At 39.3% G+C, this 20,139-nt stretch overlaps 1 protein-coding gene across 1 annotated transcript in view; it reads right to left on the bottom strand.

The window, feature by feature from the left end:
• Positions 1-622: 622 nt before the first annotated feature.
• The window catches only part of FAM199X (family with sequence similarity 199, X-linked), a 47,486-nt gene continuing 27,969 nt past the window's right edge, over positions 623-20,139 (bottom strand). The window contains exons 5-6 of the mRNA XM_069102187.1: positions 19,015-19,275; positions 623-13,781 (exon numbers count right to left, since the gene is read on the bottom strand). Coding sequence (XP_068958288.1) covers positions 13,611-13,781; positions 19,015-19,275 — 432 coding nt within the window. The 3' untranslated portion in view covers positions 623-13,610. The remainder of the gene's footprint in view (positions 13,782-19,014; positions 19,276-20,139) is intronic.

Here is a 20,139-nt window from a genome sequence, read left to right as displayed (position 1 = left end):
CAGCTTATATGGAGGATGGACTGGGGACAGGAAGCTCACTTGGGAGACTATTGTCTAATATTTCAGAGTGGTGGTTACTGACAAGAGGATGAATACAAGAGCTGCTGTGGAGGCACCATTATACAAGAGAACAGGCCTATTACACCTTACTACACAGCATGGAGTGGGGGGGAGGTGGGAAGAGACATATAAGCAGCACTTAAGTATGAGGAACGGTGACATTTGATGGAAAGCCCCCACAGGAAATGCTAGCCCAGGAGGCTTCCAGGTCGATCAGAGCTGAGGGAGGAGGCACTTGACACAGCATGCCCACACCAGTGGCACTGGGGCCCCTTGGCTCTTAACCCTCCCCTGTCATGTTTTTGCTAGGCCCCGATACCTTCAAATGGCTCAGTCACACTCCTTGTGCATGTTTTTGGTGTTTCACCCTTGGGAGAGTGGTCTCTGGGAGCCCCTGTATGTGTTTTGTGCTAGGGGAGTATGGTGGTCCCTACAGTCCAGAAATCTTGTTTCTGACGAGAGGGGCAGGGTGATTCAGGTAGGGGGGCAGAAAGGTGACCTATAAAGTCCTCTTCGTGTCTACGACCGCAACACAAAATTCAATTTAAGCACCTACAACGGATTAAGTGGTAGAACAAATTTATTAATTCCCCCAAATTGACCATTCCGAGTGTGAGGTTAATGTGGCAAATACTTGGAGAAACTTGAAAGAAGGGAAAAACAGAGGTTAGAGAAAATTTGTTTCTTTGTTTGTTTTTCAATTCAGAGCCTAAGCAACAGCAAGGTGTCCAATGAACATACTGCAAGCAACTACTATGGGCAGCTCTGTTTGACAATTTCAAATCAAAGTTCTTATTGAATTCCAATTCTTCTCTGGGGTTTGCAAACAAACACACTCTTCTCCCCACTTCCCACCCTCCCCACCCCCACCCCTTATAACTTGAAACAACTCTTAATCATACGCACAGTTCATGGCCAAGGCCATTTTCTGGATGCACACAAGATACATGGAGCTACTACCACTGAGCAAACACAACCTTGTTGTTCTACTATGATCACAGATGAGTCACTAAGTAAAAATGATTAATCACAAATCAGTGCTACTAGGCTCATTTAAAGACTATTCTCCCCTTACAAAGCAGGTACAAGCACTAAATTAAGAGGCGAATGAGTTCCTTCTGGCTATGGTAGTCATGTTATTGGTCTCAGCATCAGAGTGTACAGGAAGTTTGTGTGCAATTACGATGAAGTGATGACCCCTTATACACATTGTTAGCACATTTGTAACAGACAAAGCTATAAAATGCAATCAAGCATCACAGACAAATCAGGGTTAATGCAACAGCAAGAAGTGTTCCAGAACTTTAATACATATGTCAATACAATATTTAAGAACCCTAAATTACACTCACTTTATCAGCCTGCAAATGGGCTTGCCCTAAGATCAAGCCTTTGCTTCATCTCCCAATGACCAACCAGCACTTGTAGCAAGCTCAATCAACAACAATGTGCAGCTCCAAACCACTTAGAAGAGAACAAGGATTGGTAGAAAACATAGAATTTCACATCTGCTTTCAATTAACTGGACTCCTCTAAAACAGGAGGAAGGGAAGAATGTTGTGCCTGGAGCTTTATGAAATTCTATTTGGGATCAAAATATATTTCTTTCTGCACAAATCCTAAAAGCTCTCGTAACTAATAACGGCACTTCAGTATATATACCTTCAGATACTCACAAGTGACTAAAGCTAAGTCACATTTAGAAACAGTACATCTTTGGATCCCCTAAAGCAACAGGGAGATTGTAGAGTAGAGGGAGAAATTTGTTTAAACGATTTTCTTATAGTTGTCCAAATTCATTTTGCTTCCAGTGTTGATTCATTTCAATTTATTAAATAGCTATCGAACTCTGACAAAGTCCCCCCACACTGAGCTAAGTGGGGGAGGCATAACAAAGAAACAGAAGGCAGTCCCTACTCTCAAGGAGCTTATACAAGGAGACACAACACACACAAATAACAATCAGGTAATGTTGCAAGTCAGTAGAGGACTGACAGCCTAAAGGCCACAGTACCTGACTTGGAATGGAACAGATATGGAAGGCCTCAGGGAAGGGGTGGTACTTGGTATGGGTCCTCAGCAAAGGGGTAAGATCTAGATAGGCAGGAAGGAGGAGAGAGACACTCCAGGGATTTAGAACTGGGGTGGGTGGGGGGAAGCAGGAGCAAAATCTAAAAGGCAGGAAAGAGTACAACCTACTTTTAGCACAGTGAGAAGACTCAAGTGATTGAAGTGTTGAGTATCAAACTAATCAATCAGTAGTGGGGTATGAAGGACCATCATCAGTGACAAATCCTCACATATCATTGATTCCATGAATAATTATGTTCATTTAGACAAGAGTTCTCAAACCTGTTCAAATCCAGCTTCTATCACTCACCTCCTGGAAAGAGTCTCATAACTATGACCTGGCATATAATCCAGTTTTATCTGTCCTAAAACTTCCTCTTGCCAAACTCCAAGGAATGTCCCCAATTTCTACAGTACTCAAGGATTTCGTGTTTGACTGTATAAATTTCACCCCTAATTTATTCATTCACATAATCTAAGTCATTCTTTCCTCATCACAAGGTTAAACAAGGCATTATTTTCTCACAAAGACATGCGGAAATGTATATACCTCAATAGAAGTAAGCACTGGTTTCTAAAAGGTGGTGACATTGGGAGGATGGACAATTATTATAACAAAGTCATGATCTCTGCTCACCTTCTTTGGACTCTTTGGGAACATTCTGGTATCAAACTCCTAAATCCCAGCTTAATTACCTAGCCTTGCCTCCAGATAATTTTTGGCTAGTTCTCAAAACCAAATCCTTCTTCAAAAAGATAAAGATTTGCCATCTCCAAAAACACATATCCCAAAGAAAAATAGCAGTTCCCATGCCAGCTTACCTATGGAGGATACAATCCATGCCAGACTGGAAAGAGTAATTACCAGGAGTTAGGAGACCAAGGTGCAAATCCTGGCTCTGATACTAACTGGCTATGGGTCCTTCACGCACTTCCTCCCAGTGTCCTCATCTATAAAATGAGGGGATTGAACAAGACCAACTCTAATATACTTTTGAAATCTAAAATTAATTTTATCTAAGTTCTGGTAGGCTTCTTTTTTTTTTTTTAAAAATAATAATCTCGATATAGTCACATATTTGGAAATTTTAATTTCTTATGGATTTATTTCTAGAAAAACTTGAGGACAGGGACTATGTTTTATGTTTCTTTGAATTCCTTAAAATGGCTAGCAAAGTGCACTTGTATACAGTAGGTGCTCAACAATGTTTACTGATTATTCTGGCCCAAACCGGCTCAGATTATTTAGGTCCTGGGATTGTTACCTAATTTCTGGTTTTGTTCTCTCCTCGTCAGTAGTTCCTCCCCTCCTCTCCTCTTGCCCATCCCCATGTTCTTTATTCTCCATGGCTCAAATGGAAGGAGAAAAACAGACACAGGCTTCTTTTAGTTCAAAAACACCCACTGAGCTCAGTGAAAATGTGTTCAAACTAACACCATCAGTAGTTTACTGCCTATCATACAATAATAATATAAACAATTACTCTATCAGTGATAGTCAAATGCACAATGATTAACTCTTAAGCTTTTAAGAGCTTAATTTAAAATGAAAAGGAACAACAAACACTACATATTTATTTAAAAAGAGCTCTCTTGGATTCTGACTACTAAAATCAACATAAATGACAGAGATTCAGATGATGAATTTTACTCACTAGAAAAAACAAATTCAGAGCCGGCTTTGTTGTCTTTCAACCTACTAAAATTCTAACATCACACACACACACAGAGGAACAGACACACTCACTTTCACACAAGCTTAAACACATTGCCTACATTTCCCATTAAACCCCAAAAGATGAAGTAAAATGTACCCGCCCAAGCATGACGGGAAGGGCTTCTCTGCCCCTAACAATGTGCCAATGCTGCACAATGTGCTATGAACATTTTATGGAGGGTGGGTCTGTAGTTCACATCACTGCCAATGGGTTTTCTGATACCACAGTAATATATCAATGTAAAATGGATTTCTTTCCTTCCCTATGTGAACATTTACGTTACTTATAACTAACTGTTCCCGTCAGAGAGAAGGAGAAATAGACTAATAAGAAAAAGTTAAGTGGCAATGGACAGGGGAGAGAACTAGAAATTCCTAAGCTAGATTAATGAAGACAGGGAATTTCCCACACTATTTAATCATTAGTTATCATCCCTTGGCCAAATGAAACAGCTAAGATTTGAGAAAGCTGTTCACTCAGCTGTGTTAAACTGCCCACTTCATAGATTGAATGGTAGCTTTTCATAAATTTAAGCCACCAATTTTTCTTTCATATAACCCCCAAGTCCTCCATTTCTTGATCACTAAAGCTCACTTCTAAACTAAGATAAGTGGTTCTGTATCCCATCCAAAGCTTTACATGACCAAAGGTAGGAGCATAAGCATATATATGTATATACATATATATATGTACCACATGTTCTAAGCCACATTGTTTAAATCTAAGACTACAGAAAAAGCATGAATTAGACTTTCATGAAAAACATCAATTTTCTTGAACCTTATATCTTTGACAAAAAAATTGCCGCTCCTCCCAACCCTACTTTTTCTTCCCCAAAGCAATCTGAAATAGATTGGTCAGTTTCTTTCTACATAATCCTACAGCTTTTCCATGACGGCAGGTGTAGGTGTGAGGAGATAAAGGCTACCCTTATTCTCCACTGTAACCCTCCCTCTAGTGGCAAAGATACTCGTAAAGATTTAACTGAAGTCTTCATCTCTGGATATTTCTTAACCATGGTTCAATGATAATCTTCAATTTAATCAGTAATGGAAACATTCTGTTTATAATTATTAGTTTTTATAGAAAAATCTGTGAAAGGCAGTATCTGAAGTGAGAAAGAATAAAAAAATACTATGTTACAGGTGCTATGCAAACCTTCTAAGCTGGTTTTATATTAGTTTTTTTTAATGACAAAAAAATGCACTTAATTATGATGCCCATAAAGTGTCAGGAAGTATCTGATCTCTGTGGACAAATTTTGGTATTACCAATGAATGAACCCTGGAAAATGACATCCACAAAAAAGCTTTACAATGACTAAAGAAAATCTTCCCGTGTGTGTATGTGTGTGCATGCATGTGTAGAGGGGGAGGAAACAAAGCAAAGGAAGATGAATCAAAATGCCATTCAATGTAATCCATGTGTACAGTGTGCTGATTTCTCAACTACACCATGGTAGGTAGCACCATTGTTAAGTTCCTTTCTGGACAGTAAGTCAAAATTCTTGGGTAGAGTGAGAAGAGGAAGATTAGGGAATAGCAAGAATGAAGCAAATGTAGGATGTATATAAATCTAATATGTAAACATGAGTGATCAATGGTGTCTCTGCATGAAGGCCTCACAATACAAACACTTCCCTTTGTATATACAGTTTCAACAGACACTTTGGCCATGTTGTCAGTTTGAACCGCAACCCGTATGTGTTCATTCTCAACTGCGTGACAATTTTTCAATATGAGGGCCTCAAAGTAACAAAATCTATGAATATTGCAGCTATTATTAGTTCCTTCACTTCAGAAAAAAGGCTTTTATACACATTGTGGTAGGTACAGAATATACAGAAAACAGCTGTATGTACAAAAGTACATCATGATAATGTAATAAGATCATGTAATAATACAGTGACCAGAGATCAGGGGGAAATCTCAATTTAACCATCTCATACAGTAATTTAGAGAATTTGAAAATTACTCAGACCAGTCAATTTTATCCTTGTTTTGGTTCTGATCTTGGGCTGTATAACTACAGACCTCTGAAAATTTAAAAAAAAAACTGATTTGAAATTTAACCTGCTATGAAATGTTTTAAATCTGTTTTCATTTCCTTCATTGATTTTGACAGCACAGCTATCGAATTCCAGACACACAAAGGCTCAGAATGGCAAATAGTGAAGTAGCAAAATGAATCCAAACAATGTCAGTAGTGGGAATTTGCTGCCATCTTTCTAAAACCTTCAGACAAATAACCAAATACCAACCTGTCACCTTAAGAAGCTTACTGGATCAAGCAGCCCCATTCATGGGAAGGGTTCTGGCTTCTAGCTCAGTTCAAGCCATCCATATGAAGCCTTAAAACAAACTCAAGGAATTCTTTATGTTTCCCTAGTTAAGATGCACATGTCAAGCTAGAGCAGAGCCTCAAGCCACACACAACCCTGTGCTTCCATCTCCAAAGGCTGTACCCATCATAATCATAGACAAATACATTTCATCCCAAATCACAAACTCTCACTATGTAACCCAGTGAAGACCCAACACGTCTGCTTAGTAAGAAATTTATTCTGAAGTGTTTTAAAAGCTTTAACTTAATAATGGTGCCAAGAGGCTGAAAAGCACTTTAGAATAGGTACCTGAAAGAGGAAGGGGAGCCAAGCAACTGTTCTGCCCTCTTCCTGGGCAGCTGAACTTTCAAGCTATTGCTTCTCTATAGTCCAGATGAAACTCAACTGTCTATGTTCCTCTGAAGCCTTTTTAGTAGGTAAATTATTTCCAAAGGAAGTAAAAGCTAAGAGTGATCTGAAATTGTCTAAGTGGGGCACTTCTGTCCCAGGCCAAAGGATGACAGCAATGCCTAGGTTAGCAGAGTTCCTGTACCTCTTAGTTGCTTCTCTTACTCATTAAGAATAATTTAGTTTTAGAGATATACTTTAAAATATTCCGCAAGTATCAACAATGCAGTGTGAATGTACTGATTCTAGATATCAAACTGTAAATTAACATAACCTGCCCAACAAAATCTAAGAGAAAAATGTGTTAAAGATGATGGTATTCAAAGGGAAAAAAATATTTCAGAAGCATTCAGAGTACCATTCACCACACCATGTGGCATTCCTGCATGGGCCCAAGCTATATTGTTTGTTCTTAGCTGGTATGAAAATGAGAAAGGCAAGTCTGGGGCAGAAAAAGAAGAGAATCAGCTAGCTAGCTGATTTCTTACCTAGCTCCAGAGGCTTTGATGGGTAATAATTAAACTTGTACAATTAAAATACTGAAATATTAGGATCGATACATTTTAATTTGATCTGAAATTTAAAAAGCATTTCTAAACTTAGATCCAGTCTTTCAACTAATGTGTACTTGTTTTCCCCAGGTCAAAAAACAATCACATTTTTCAAATTTTGACAAGCCTGGTATAAGGTAATAAAGTACAAATGGCCATGCACCCCAAATTAATGTACCTATTTAAGGTGATACAAGTCAAAATGTCAAGGGCTTCTTTAGATAACGAGGCAAAAAACAATCTGTATGGAAAAAAGAGGAAACAAAACTGCCAAAGGGCACACTATGGAAAAAAAATTGCCAATGGTGGGCCTGCCCTGCCAAACTTCAAAACAAATTATCCAAGTGGTTATCACCAAAACAATCTGGTACTGTACAAGGCACGGAGAAATCTATTGATGGAACAGACTAGATACACTCGACACCCAACCAAACATCTACAAAAGACCGATGTTTGGTGAACTTAGAGAAAAGAAAGAGACTGAGCAGAGGATTCGTTACTTAACTCGGGAAAATCAGTTGGCAATTTGGCAGGAAAGGAATTTAGACTCACATTTTACACACTATACCCCGGCAAATTCCAGCTGAGATATGAACTTAAACATAAAAATATGTAAGAAAATGGAATAAAGTTTATCTCAATCGTAGAAAGGGGATGGATTTTTCCCCATTCAAATGGAAGACAACAGAACTGATGTACTTGACTACATTAAGACAAACATTTCACATACAATAAAACTCAATATAACTTTTAAAAAAGAATAGACTGTGGAAATATTTAAGGACAAATATGACACATGAAGATTGATATCTAAACTATAGAAGGAATTATTAGAAAAAATTACAGTGGTTACTACCTCAAATCTCCCTCCCCCACCTCCAATGGATAAATGGCTAAAGGATATAATTTTCAAAAGAAAAATCAGTTACTAATCACTTGAAAAATGCTTTATCTTACTAATAATAAAAGAAATGCAAGATGAGACCAACTTTGAGGTACCCCACACCTAGCAAAATGGGAAAAATAACTAAAAGCAACAGGGGTTGCTGTGAAACAACTCATTCATTGCTGGCAGAAATGTAAGCCCATAAAACCTGTCTGGAGAGCCGTCTGGTCAGTACGAGCTACAAAATATAATCATGCCTTGAAAATGCCTGTGATTTTCATAGCGGCATTAAATATACTTGCAAAAAACCTAGAAAGAACCTGAATGTCCAATAATAGGGAAATGGTGAAGTAATTGTGGTACATTAATATAATGTAATTAAGATGGCCAAGTTTGAGGAATACAAAGAAATCTAGAAAGAACTTTCTGAAATGTGAAATGAAATAAGGAGAAGCAGTAGAACAAAGTATATATCAATGATGAACATGGAAGAGGGAAAGTAAAAGATGCAAGAAGCCTGAGGTGGGCTTTAAGAGGAGGAACTACAAACATGGTACAGGAGGATCTTCCACATATGGTCTGCAGAAAAGCTTTCCCTACTGCTTCTGAACTCAAATGCACATCTGAATCATCAATATGGAGACATGTCATGAACTTAGTCTGAGAATCAGAACTATTCCAAAAAAAGGAAACACAATTGAGACTTACCAGGCTATGCCTTCAAAAGAGAATTTTTAGAATTTTAAGAGGCAAATTAAAATAATACCTGCACCAAATCTGTGACAAATCAAAAATGTCAGTATCTCAGGATTCGTTTTGCAATATTGACTTTATTCAGAGGAATGCAGGCTTGGTCAAAGAACTGTTGTACTTCATGGAGTCTGACCAGGTTTTATATCATGGGCAAGGATGATGGCACTCAACTTAAACACTAGTTGAGATAGCAGATCAAGTGATCCTTTCTGTATATCTCACTAGACATCCAATTCCTTTCTAATGAATCCTCTCTATGAAGTCAGTTTTGTTTAACTCTAAGTTGGGTGGGGCCATCTTGATCATCAGGACCTAAGACACAGTAGGGACTGTGTTTCTACCTATGCACACTACACCTCCAACCTAGACAACGGACCACCTTAGAGATTTTCCTGGAGCGATGAGAGGATGTCATACAACTAGGCTAAAGAGGAGACGGGACTTGAACCCAGGTCTACCTGCTTAGAAGGCTCCCTCCCTAGCCATTATTTTGCCTCAGGTCGGACACTTAAACCTTGGAAGAGAAAAAAAAAGATGAAGTATACTGTCATTTTATAAACTGTTTTGCTACATCTGTGAACATTCATGAAATCTGTAATTAAAAAATTCAAATCATTCAATGAATGATCTCTGTAGAAATGCCAAGTCTCATTTTTGTTATATACCTAAAATGACTTAATTTGTTTTCTAGTTTGTTTTTTTAATCACACCAGGAGACACTATTTCATTTCTGTTGCCTTATCATGACTAGGACGGTGACTCTAGGTTCTCCAAGGCTAGGGTGGCAGAGCCCAGTCCAAGGGGGCTATGGCTCCTTCTTAAGGAATAGTTCCAACTGATAAGTTCATCACCTGTAGCTGGCCACAGAGTGATCAATCACCTGCCCACAGTGACCCACAAAATAAGGAAAAATATAAAATGGCTCTCGGTCATGTGAGAGTGGTAGAAAAAGGAGAATACTAATGCTCCAAATCATTAACAAGAGAAACACAGAAACACTGAGGCATTACCTGACACCCATCAAATTGGCAAATATTTTAAATAATGAAAACAGTCAGTGTTGGAGGACAATGTGGGAGACAGGTATACCAATATACTGTTGGTGGAACTATGAACTGTTTCAACCGTTCCAGAAAACAATTTGGAATTATGTTTAGAAATGTTACTAAACTATTCATATCCTCTCATCTAGTCCCAATTACTCATTCTTGATGGAGGTCAATGACAGGAAGCAAGGTCCTTTGTGTACCAAAATAGCAGAGAAGCACTTTTGTAGTAGAAAAAGGTGGGGGGGAATCACATGCCCAACAAATGAGGAATGACAGAATAGACTGTGCATATGAATGCAATGGCCTGCTTTTTATGCTGTTGGAAACAATATGAAGAGTGCAGAGAAACATGGGAAGAATCATATGAACTGACAGAGCAAAGAAAGAACCAAAAGATCATATACAATGACTACAATAATGTAAATGAAGACAACAGAGTTCAAATCAAATATGATGACATGTTGGTTTCACAGGACTAATAGTAGTTTCACACAGCTAATATAATTTCACGCCACTAATATTAAAACATGCTTCTTTACTCTCTAAGAGCATAAAGTGACATGTGCAGTCAATTGCAATTGCAATATTAGACGATTTAAGAAAAGGTAGTATGAAAGGGGTATTTATTTCAAAGTGATCACTCTGTTAAAACAAAATATGTCACTATTTTAAAAAGATTTTTAGAAAACAAATGAAGAATGTATATTGTTTAGACTACAGCATGCAGTTGAAATGGAAACCCCTCTACTTTTGACAGATACTGTGGATGTACAATGACCTGAGCCCAGAGTTGAGTAGGAGCAAGAGGGCTGACTGGGTTGCCTTTGGGAAAGCATGCACAGCTTTTAATGACCCCAAATTTTGCCCTAAAACAAAGATCCATATTTTTGGCATTAAGATTCCTCCTGTGATATAGTACGGCTCCAAGTCATGGAATATCCCAGTCTCTTAAGATGTAAAGTTGAGGGTCAACAATGGAAAGATACATGTGAATAGGCTGCCACAGATTACTAAAGAGAAACTATGCAGAAAAAGTGGTATAAAGATCAAGAAAATGAAATCTATGATTCGTTTCAAGTGACATAAAGCAAAGACAGCAGAATCAAAGAATATACACACAGTGATTATTAATATAATGGAAATGAAGACAAGAATTCAAATCAAATACAAGTAATAATGGTTTCACACAACTAATGTTACAACACGCTTCCTTTCTGTTAAGAAATGGAAAACAATAATAGCATAAAGTGACATGTGCAGTCAGTTGCAATTGCAATATTAGACAGTTTAAGGAAAGTTACTACAAAGGGGATGGGCTAGTTCTGTATAAAGAAAGGGATAACTGATATTTATTAACTCACTCCTCTGGTATCCCCAACCCTCTCTGTATCATAAGATCTTGAGGAAGGGTCCCAGCACTGGGTGAAGCCCTAGTGGAGGAGTTACAGGAAAGCACAGACAAGAACCACACAGGACAGACAAGAACCACAGGATGGACAACAGTCCCGCAAGATGGGATACTCTCTGCAATGCTGCAGAGAGCACACACATTGTTAAGATCACAGATACACTAAAGTGAGGTAAAATTTGGGGAGGAATACCACCAAATGGGGAAAAGGCATCCGACTAAGGGGAGAACACAAATTCTCAAATATCTGTTATCCAACATGCCCACATGGGTATGATATAAGACATCAGCCAAGACAGGACACTATGGAGTCTGACAGATGAGTCTTGAAGGTTATCACTGAATCAGAAAAACTTTCATTATCAAAAGAAATAAAATGCAAATAAAGTTCATCTGAATACACACTAGGAAAAATTTCTATTTATCTGATGGACAAATGATATTTTTTCAAACCAAAGACTAACAACTGTTCCATTTTCCTTGAAAAACAGCTCCACAGACCAGCCAATCATTCCCTTGAATTTCTTTCTTGACTGGAACTTTTTTCCATGGCTTGGCTGTAAGAAATCTGTTCCCATTATTTAAATTATCTAAAGCAGAGGTGTCAAACTTAAATGCCATGGGTTGACTCTGATTAAAATGTAATTAGGAAATGTTTAGCAAAACAAATAAAAACTTACAACACAACACAGATGTTATTTTGTTGTTCTTTAAGTCAATATGGAGCCTCAGGGATCTGTTTCTGTCTGTATTTGACAGTCATGGCCTAGAGCCACCATGTGGTCCACCAGGCCTGGCTTTGCCTACCCTCTCTTGGAGAATTCTAGTGTCTGGCCTTCTTGCTTCTGAAACAACAGAACCATCTGAGGGTGTAAAAAGTAGGAAGGGAAGAAGAGAAGCAGAATAACTGTGAGAAAACAATGGGATCTCTTACAAATGTGGTCTTCCATAACACACTTACAAAAGAGTCACATGGTAGCATTCTCAATGTTCTGATCACGTGTCACCAAAGCTACACTGGTTCTTTTTCATTTCTCAATTTTCTTTCCCTTCAGTTTCATTATTTAACTTCCTAGATATCAAAGTGAAATAAAAATAAAGTCACCCAAGACGTCAAAGTAGGAATTTAGAGCACTTCTCTCCTCAAGAAATGACCAGCTTTTAGAACTAAATATAGAAAAGTAAAATACTGGAGAAGAATGTGGACTCTACGGGATGATTACTTCAACTTGTTTCTTTTACAGAGCTATAATCACCCAAAATATTTTACCCCCAAGAATGTAACCATCAAACAATTTTAAAGAGCAGCCCATCAACTATCAACATGAATAGTCCCCATCATAAACTTCCCTGTAGAAAGATTAAAAGTCTGTCTTAAGCTACTTAAAATTTTCAGTATTTCTAATATTCATTCAAACATACTACTATGAAAATATTTTAAAGAATGCCCTCATTTCACACTATCTTACAATGTGGTGATAAACTAGTCAATATATAAACATGTGCCTAGTTCACGTTCATGGCAGACACTTTAAATTATGGTTCTTATGGAAAACTCCCATGATTCAAAGTTTTTATGTACTATCAAATGTTTGACACAGAAATCCAGAAGAGTTTCCAGGATTATCATCAGGGAAATTTTGTACATGAGTCTCTTAGCAAGCCAGAAACCATTACTCAAACTTAAAAGCTCAACAGCAAAGATTAGGTCAAATTGAAAGAAAAATCAGATGCTAAAGGTCCAGAAAATATCAGAAAGTGATTCCCCCTTTCAAAGCTTTCTCACCCAATGACTACTCAGCATGATCTTAGGCTCCCTGCCTTGTGATTGTGTGGCACAGCTATTCTTCTACAATCGGGTTAAAATTCCAATGGGATTTTGACTTCACAAAGACTGGAAAGGAGAAGAAAAGTAGGTTCTAAATCTTCTAGGATTTTATGAATAAATAACAGGTGGAGACACAAGACAATACTCCCTAAAAATATACAAATGGTACCTTCACCTGCAGCCCTGCCTCCTTGCCCCCAACACCACAAAACAGGTTTTCAGCTGGGCATCAAACACAGAAACAGCAACCCTTTGGAAAACTCAATTGGTACTACCACAAAGAGAATCACCTATCTTGGAGAGTGATTTTAAATCTACACACTGACATGAATGGATTTAGCTACAAACCAAACTGTGAAGTCTTCTAACTTGGAAAAGCTTTTGTCTTTTTGCAAAAAGCCACTTTCATTACTACACTTAAGTTTGAGGAGTCAAACATTTACCTAAATCATCAGCACAGCTCTAATCAAAATTTTGGTAAAAAAAAAAAAAAACTCCACATAAACTTTGAGGATAATGTTAAGGCTTAGAAACCCCATGGCCAAATTCACCCTGTTCACATCAAAACATCAACATCTCCTTCATGATCTTCTTCGGTCACTTTCAAAGACAGCACTTCTTCATTGAGGAAGAGGCCACTCAGCCTTTCTTTGCGGGCCTGCCTCTGCTCCTTCAGCTGCCTCTTGCGGAAAGCCTTCTGCTGTAACTTCCGCTGCTTGGAACGTTTCTGAGAAAAATCAAGTTTTAAAGTAGTATCAGTTCTGGTGTATCCTCCTCCCTCTTTGCAAGAACTTCCCAGATCAGACCCCAGTATTCAGAATGCTAAGGGACTGTTCAGATTCCATTGCTCATTTTGCTTGAGTAAAGAGGCCACAGCCTGGGGCTTAAAAGTTTTAATAAATACAAGTTATAGTACTGAATCCAGTTTGTCACAGGAAAGTTTCATACTATTTTATATACATTTGTGATACTAAATTGAAAATACATAAGGAATTTCTCTAGCACCCACTGTTATGGAATAACAGGTAAATAATATATTTATTAGTATGGGCTATGTAAATAGACATAAATATGTATGTAATATGAAGCAATAATGAAGTACAGTTTGGGGAGGGGGGAGTGATACAGTGAGAAGTCACTGGTGTAAAGACCCAGCTTACATGCTAGATGGCAAAGCCGGCTGGGCCATGTTTATTCACATGTTTAGTGAAGCAGTAAAACTCTCAATATGCCTTAAGATGTCCTGGTGGCTAGACGCTGGGCATCATTTGGTGGATATCATTCTTTTTCGTAATTCATCCCCAAACTTTTTGTGCTCTGGGGACACTGTGCACATTACTCCAATCCTCCCTATGCTGTAGAAGTGTGTTGATCATCCAAATGGTGACAACTAACACTTAAAGCTGAAGAACTGAAGGTCTCCCCACTCCCCAAGCTAGGAAAGTGGAAGAACTTGATTTTGGTCATATAATAGACTCTCAAGATAAACCTTAAAGACCATTAGGTGACTTAATGAATCCATGGACCTCAGCACCTGCCTTTTAAGGGTTCTAAAACTTGGAGAAAACAAAATGACCACTCAAAAGAGTTGGCTATTTTTGTTAAACAAATATAACAGCAAACTACCTGTTGCAGAAACTTGAATGGAAAAAGATGAACCTGATGATTCTGATTACAAGGATGAGGCTGCTCACCAGACCACGCAGGTGGTAACTAATCCCTCACTGGAAATCACTCTCTGTTCTCAAAACCTCAGTTAACCACTCAAGAAGACATCAATGACCTTGTTTGGGATCTTAATGCATCCAAACATCAAGCTGAACCTTTAGCTGCCAGACTTTAAAAAAGGATGAAACGTCCTGCAAGAGGACATCAAAGTATGCTCAAAATAGAACATTCTGGGGATCTCAAAGGGACTGCTCTCTCTTATTAGGACCATAATGTGCCTCTCCAAGACTGCCACTTTATGAATGGGACTGGAGAAACAGAAAAACAAGCCACAACATATTCAGAAATGCTGGTCTCTTAGCAGCTCTTTTTGTGGTGGAAAAGAATTGGAAAACAAGGGAATGCCCATCCATTGGGGAATGGCTGAACAAGTTGTGGTATATGCATGTTATGGAATAGTATTGTGCTATAAGAAACGAGGAGCAGACGGTCTTCATATTTACCTGGAGAGGCTTATACAAACTGATGCTGAGTGAGAAGAGCAGAACCAGGAGAAATCTGTATACAATTACAGACACAACGTTTGGGTAATGACTAACTTGGATAGACTGGGCTCCTGTCACAAATACAAGGTTGTAAGACAACTCCAAAGGACTCATGATGGAAAAGAGCTATGCACATCCAGAGAAAGAATTACAGAGTCTGAATGCAGATTGAAGCAAACTACCAGCTCTCTCTCTTTTTCGTTCTGTTTCTTCTTTCTCGTTGTTCACTCCATTGGTTATAATTCTTCTTTACAATTTGACTAATGTTTAATGTGAAGGCATATGCAGAATATATATCAGATTGCATGTCACAATAGGGGTGAGAGGGAGAAAATTTGGAATTCAAAAACTTGTAGAACTGTTTTTTAATTATTAGTAACTAACTTAGCAGTAACTAATGTAACTAAAAGTAAATTAATTCAAAAACAAAAACAAAAACACTGGCCTCAAAGAAAAGAACTTGATTCCTGAAAAGAACAAGGGATAAAGAAAATCTAGCTGGTGGCTAGCTCTGAAAAAGTTACCTTACCACCATTAAAAAATAAAACTTGGTCCACTGAAAAATGGATCAAACAATACAGGTTTTCCTTATCTGAAAAATTCAATTTCCAAGAACTTGTGAGGCTAAAATCAATGAGGGGATAATTTGTGTATGGGTGCTCCAATAAGGTAAGTGATAAAAGAGAAACCTTTTAAAGAATGACTGAATGAGAAAAAAAAAGAAGCTGAAGTAACTACATGGAGACTGTTTTTAAAAGGGACCAAAATGGTTTTCTTTTTTGGGCAACTAGGAGGCATGAAATTACCAAGAAACTGTCAACAATGTTCTCAAAGCTTATACAGTTTATGGAATATAACATGTCACTTCTTGGATTCACATTTGGAATCCTGCCCCCCCAAACCTCAGAGCTCTGTGATGGGCCCTGGGAATGTTTCCAACAAGAAATCCCCACAATGGAAAAAACGCTGGGGCAAGTTGAATCCCTGTGCCCTGCCTGATGCCAGGTGAAACACCATGAAAGTTCGGCAGTAGCTACATTTGGGAGAGTAAAACGAATACAATTTTGTTTACAAAATAATTTTTTAGAAATATAAAACTAGAATCCCTATGAAAGCAGTGGGTGATAGACAAAATCTGAAACCATACTTGAAATCAGCACAATATTATATATAGTTCACTGATTTTTCTGGTTCTGACAGGTAGGAAAAAAACAAAAGCAAAAAACCATTTTTCAGCTGTGGTCCAGTCATGCTGTGATGGTGTCTGACCAATATATCCGGCCCTCTTTAGATCAAGCAGAGTTTAAAGTAGGTGATTTTATCTAATAATAGGGACTGAGTTAACTCTACTTTAAATGAACTTCTCTGTAACTGTAATTAAGGCCCACTAGAAGCAAGGTCAAATGAACATGACTGACACTCCCCATCAAGTCCAGGTAAGGCTATCTGACTCTTTGGGACTATCACCCAGTTTCCCTTCCCATCCTTCCCCCTGCCATCTCCACACCATGGTTCCCCACTGGTCCTTATGGATTCCCCAGTTCCAATCACCCGTTTCTCTTGTTAAATCACCCCTTCTCCCCCGCTGTGCAGGCTCCCATCAAGCAGCCCCTGTTCTAGGGGCCTCTGCAGATTCTCTTCACCCCAGTAAAGGGATCTCTCCTAGGTTATTTTTAGCAACTCAACTGGCCCTCCCCTTTGTACCCCTCATATCTGTCTTCCTTCCCAATGTGCTCTGCTTGGTTTATTGTTGCCTAGAGTAGGTCATCACTATGAGGGCAGGCTTGCTCCCATTACAGCTCTGGACTCCCGGGCATCGAGGAGGCTTTTTAAATGCAGGTGGAAATAAGTACCTTGGAGCTGGGCCATGCAGGCTGGGGAAGAATCAGGGACACTTCTCGCCTCCTACAAAGCTAGCTATGGTCCTGCCTCCAAGGACCATGGTGCTCTTCTCTACTGGTTCCCAGAGTTGGAGGAACACCTCCGTGCTCATGAACCAGGCTCGAGGCTCAGTTGCCATGTCAAGGACCCCAAAGCCCCACTGAGAGACATCAAAGAACTCTATTAACGTGACTCCTGTTTGTTAAGGCCAGAAAAACTGTGTTTAATGTAATATTTAACCTCTGAGGAAGAAAAGAAGTGTGTCAGGCAGAAATCACAAAGGAGGAAATATCTCCTATGAAAACTGGCATGGACCAAGCACTTAGCGTACAAGTTTAGAAGCACACAGACCTATGAGCTGACAGGGCCCTTGGAGAATGGGGAGGCCATGTGTGGGACAGGCTGTTGGGCCAGGGCACCATCTGCATTTCATGTTCCATGGTGACACTGACTCAACAGTGAACCTTCTGAATCATTAATTCTATTTCCAGCAGTTCTCTTGCTCTTAATGGACAATGTATTTCTACATAGTTTGCACTCAGACAAACCTGTAAACTGCTGCCTGCCTTTAGGGCCATCATAATAGGCGCTGACATTTATAGAGCACTTTACATATGTATTAGCTTCTTTGATGCCGGGTGCTGTGAGGTGGTGCTCTGGCTATCAGTGAGATTAAGCGCCTTGCCCATGACCACACAGCTAGGCAGTGCAATGAAGAGCAGAGCTCAGAAAGGGCTGGGTCTCAAGCCAGCTTCAGATACTTCCTAGCTATGTGATATCCTGAGCAAGTCCCTTCCCCTTCCTCGCCCTCAGCTTTCTCCACTTCGCTGACCTCTAAGGTCCCTTTTCCAGCTCTAGGGGTGACAGAAACAGACAGGAAGCTCCTGGCACCGAGCTCAGAGCTCCCTGTGCCAAGCACCTGGTACACTTTCACATGACAGAGTGGGGAGGTAGGAGGGGCAAATTTCACCAGCATGCCAAGCACTCCCCTACTCAAACTGGGAAGACTTGAATGAACTGATGCAGAAGTGAGTAGAATCAGGAAAACAACTGAGATAAGAATACTGTCACAATGTGCGATTTTGAAAGGCTTAAGAACTCTGAACAATACAATGACCAACCATAGTTCCACAGGACCCATGGTGATACCCACCACTTGCCAGAGAAGTGAATTTTGGTCACGACCAATGAGGACTTTGTTTTTGGCTTGGCTGAATTATTCATTACAAAGGTTTTGTTGCTCTTTCTCAACTGGGGGAGGGGGTGGAGAATAAATCCTTGTTAATTGGAAAAATCTTTTTTTAAGTAAACTGTCCAGTCTTCCAGCCCAGTGGTGTCACACTCAATAGAAAGAGGGGCTGATAAAGGTACAAGAGGATCCCTGCAGGCCATCTACTGACTTAGAAAAACATGATAACATTACCTGTTCTATTGTATTTCCAATTATTTTGTTAAATATTTCCCAATGACATTTTAATTTGGTTCTGGTGGCTCTCTGGAGTATCATGTGCCATACGTAGCCCATGCAACATGTTTGCCATCTCCACTCTAGATGCACTTTACAAACATGGCAATGGCAGTAAGGTAATAAATGTTTTTTTAAAAATCATTTTCCTGATTCTTTTATAGAAAGCAACACTGTCAGATGTCATGAACAAATTGAACAAACAAAGGCCTGCTCACTCGGGGCATGCGATTTTCAACACTGCATTCAGCCCATGCAACAAAACCACCATACCCCCGCCCCCATTCCTAGAACCTAGTTTGGAAAGCATCTCAGTTGAGCTCCAAGTTGGGGCACAGCAATACTATTACTAACCACCAAAACCACACTAGGCTCTTGCACTTACCAATGGGACACTTTACCTTAGAATCTCGAATCCGCTCCGCTGCACTGGTAGACAGGTTGCTGTCACTGTGTGCCCGGCTCATGTTGGCGCTTGAGTTGGAAGCGGAGTTGCCCACACTGGAACCAGTACTGCTGGCAGAGCTGACCATGCTGGCACTGCTGCTGCTGGCGCTGGCGCCGCTCACACCGCTGGTGCTGCCACAGTTGTAGCTGCTTCTCTTCCAGGGCTCTCTCGTGGCCCGCTGACGAGGCCCATGCTCCTTGATGTAGTTTCTCACCTTCAAGCACACACAGGAAAAATGGCTCAAGCCTGGGCCCTCCATAGTCTTTCAGCAATCCACTATAAAATCAAATCAGATTTCCCTCCCGATGTGTGTACAGATAAATGTGCTAGATATGTCCAAGGAAGGTGAGTTTTTAAAACCAGAAAAAGTAGTAAAAAGAAAAACATACCAGTGTTTGAGGCTCCAAAAAAAATTTAACACATAGCTAGACCATCAAAAATTAAAAGTATTATCAGAGACTATTGTTTGTGGTATAAAGCAATAATTCTCAAAGTGTGGTCATCAAACCCCTGGAGGTATTTTGAGATTTTTCAGGGGGTCTTTGAGGTAAAAACTATTTTTATAATGATACTAAGATGTTTTCATTTCAAATATGGTAAATGTCAATAGATATAACTCTTTATAAAAATAAAAGTTACAGGTGAAGAGGGGCCCTCAAAAATTTTTAAGAGTGTAAGAGGTGCCTGAGACGAAAAAAAAAATTGAGAACCACTACTATAAAGAAAAAGTACCAAAGTAAAACACAAGCTCCAGCTCTTTGGGCAAGTCAATGCCTTTGAGCTTCAATTTCTTCATCTTTAAAATGGAGATAATCTTATCTGAGTTGCCTACTTCAAAGCCTTGGGCTAAGGATCAAAAGACATCATGCACATACAACTTTAGTAAACCATAAGGAGCATGGTGGCTAGGTGGTGCAGTTGGAGTCAGGAGGACCTGAGTTCAAATCCAACCTCAGACACTTAACACTTACTAGCCCTGTGACCTTGGGCAAGTCACTTAAACCCAATTGCCCTGCCCTCCCCTTCCAAAAAGCAAAACAAAAAAAAAACCCATGAAGTGCTATCTAAAAGCACCAAC

Source organism: Petaurus breviceps, unplaced genomic scaffold, assembly GCF_028583685.1.
Source record: "Petaurus breviceps papuanus isolate PSGF00001 unplaced genomic scaffold, PetGlider_PUasm1.0 532, whole genome shotgun sequence".
In the NCBI taxonomy this organism is placed as follows: domain Eukaryota; kingdom Metazoa; phylum Chordata; class Mammalia; order Diprotodontia; family Petauridae; genus Petaurus; species Petaurus breviceps.
This window is presented reverse-complemented; position numbering and strand designations above follow the sequence as displayed.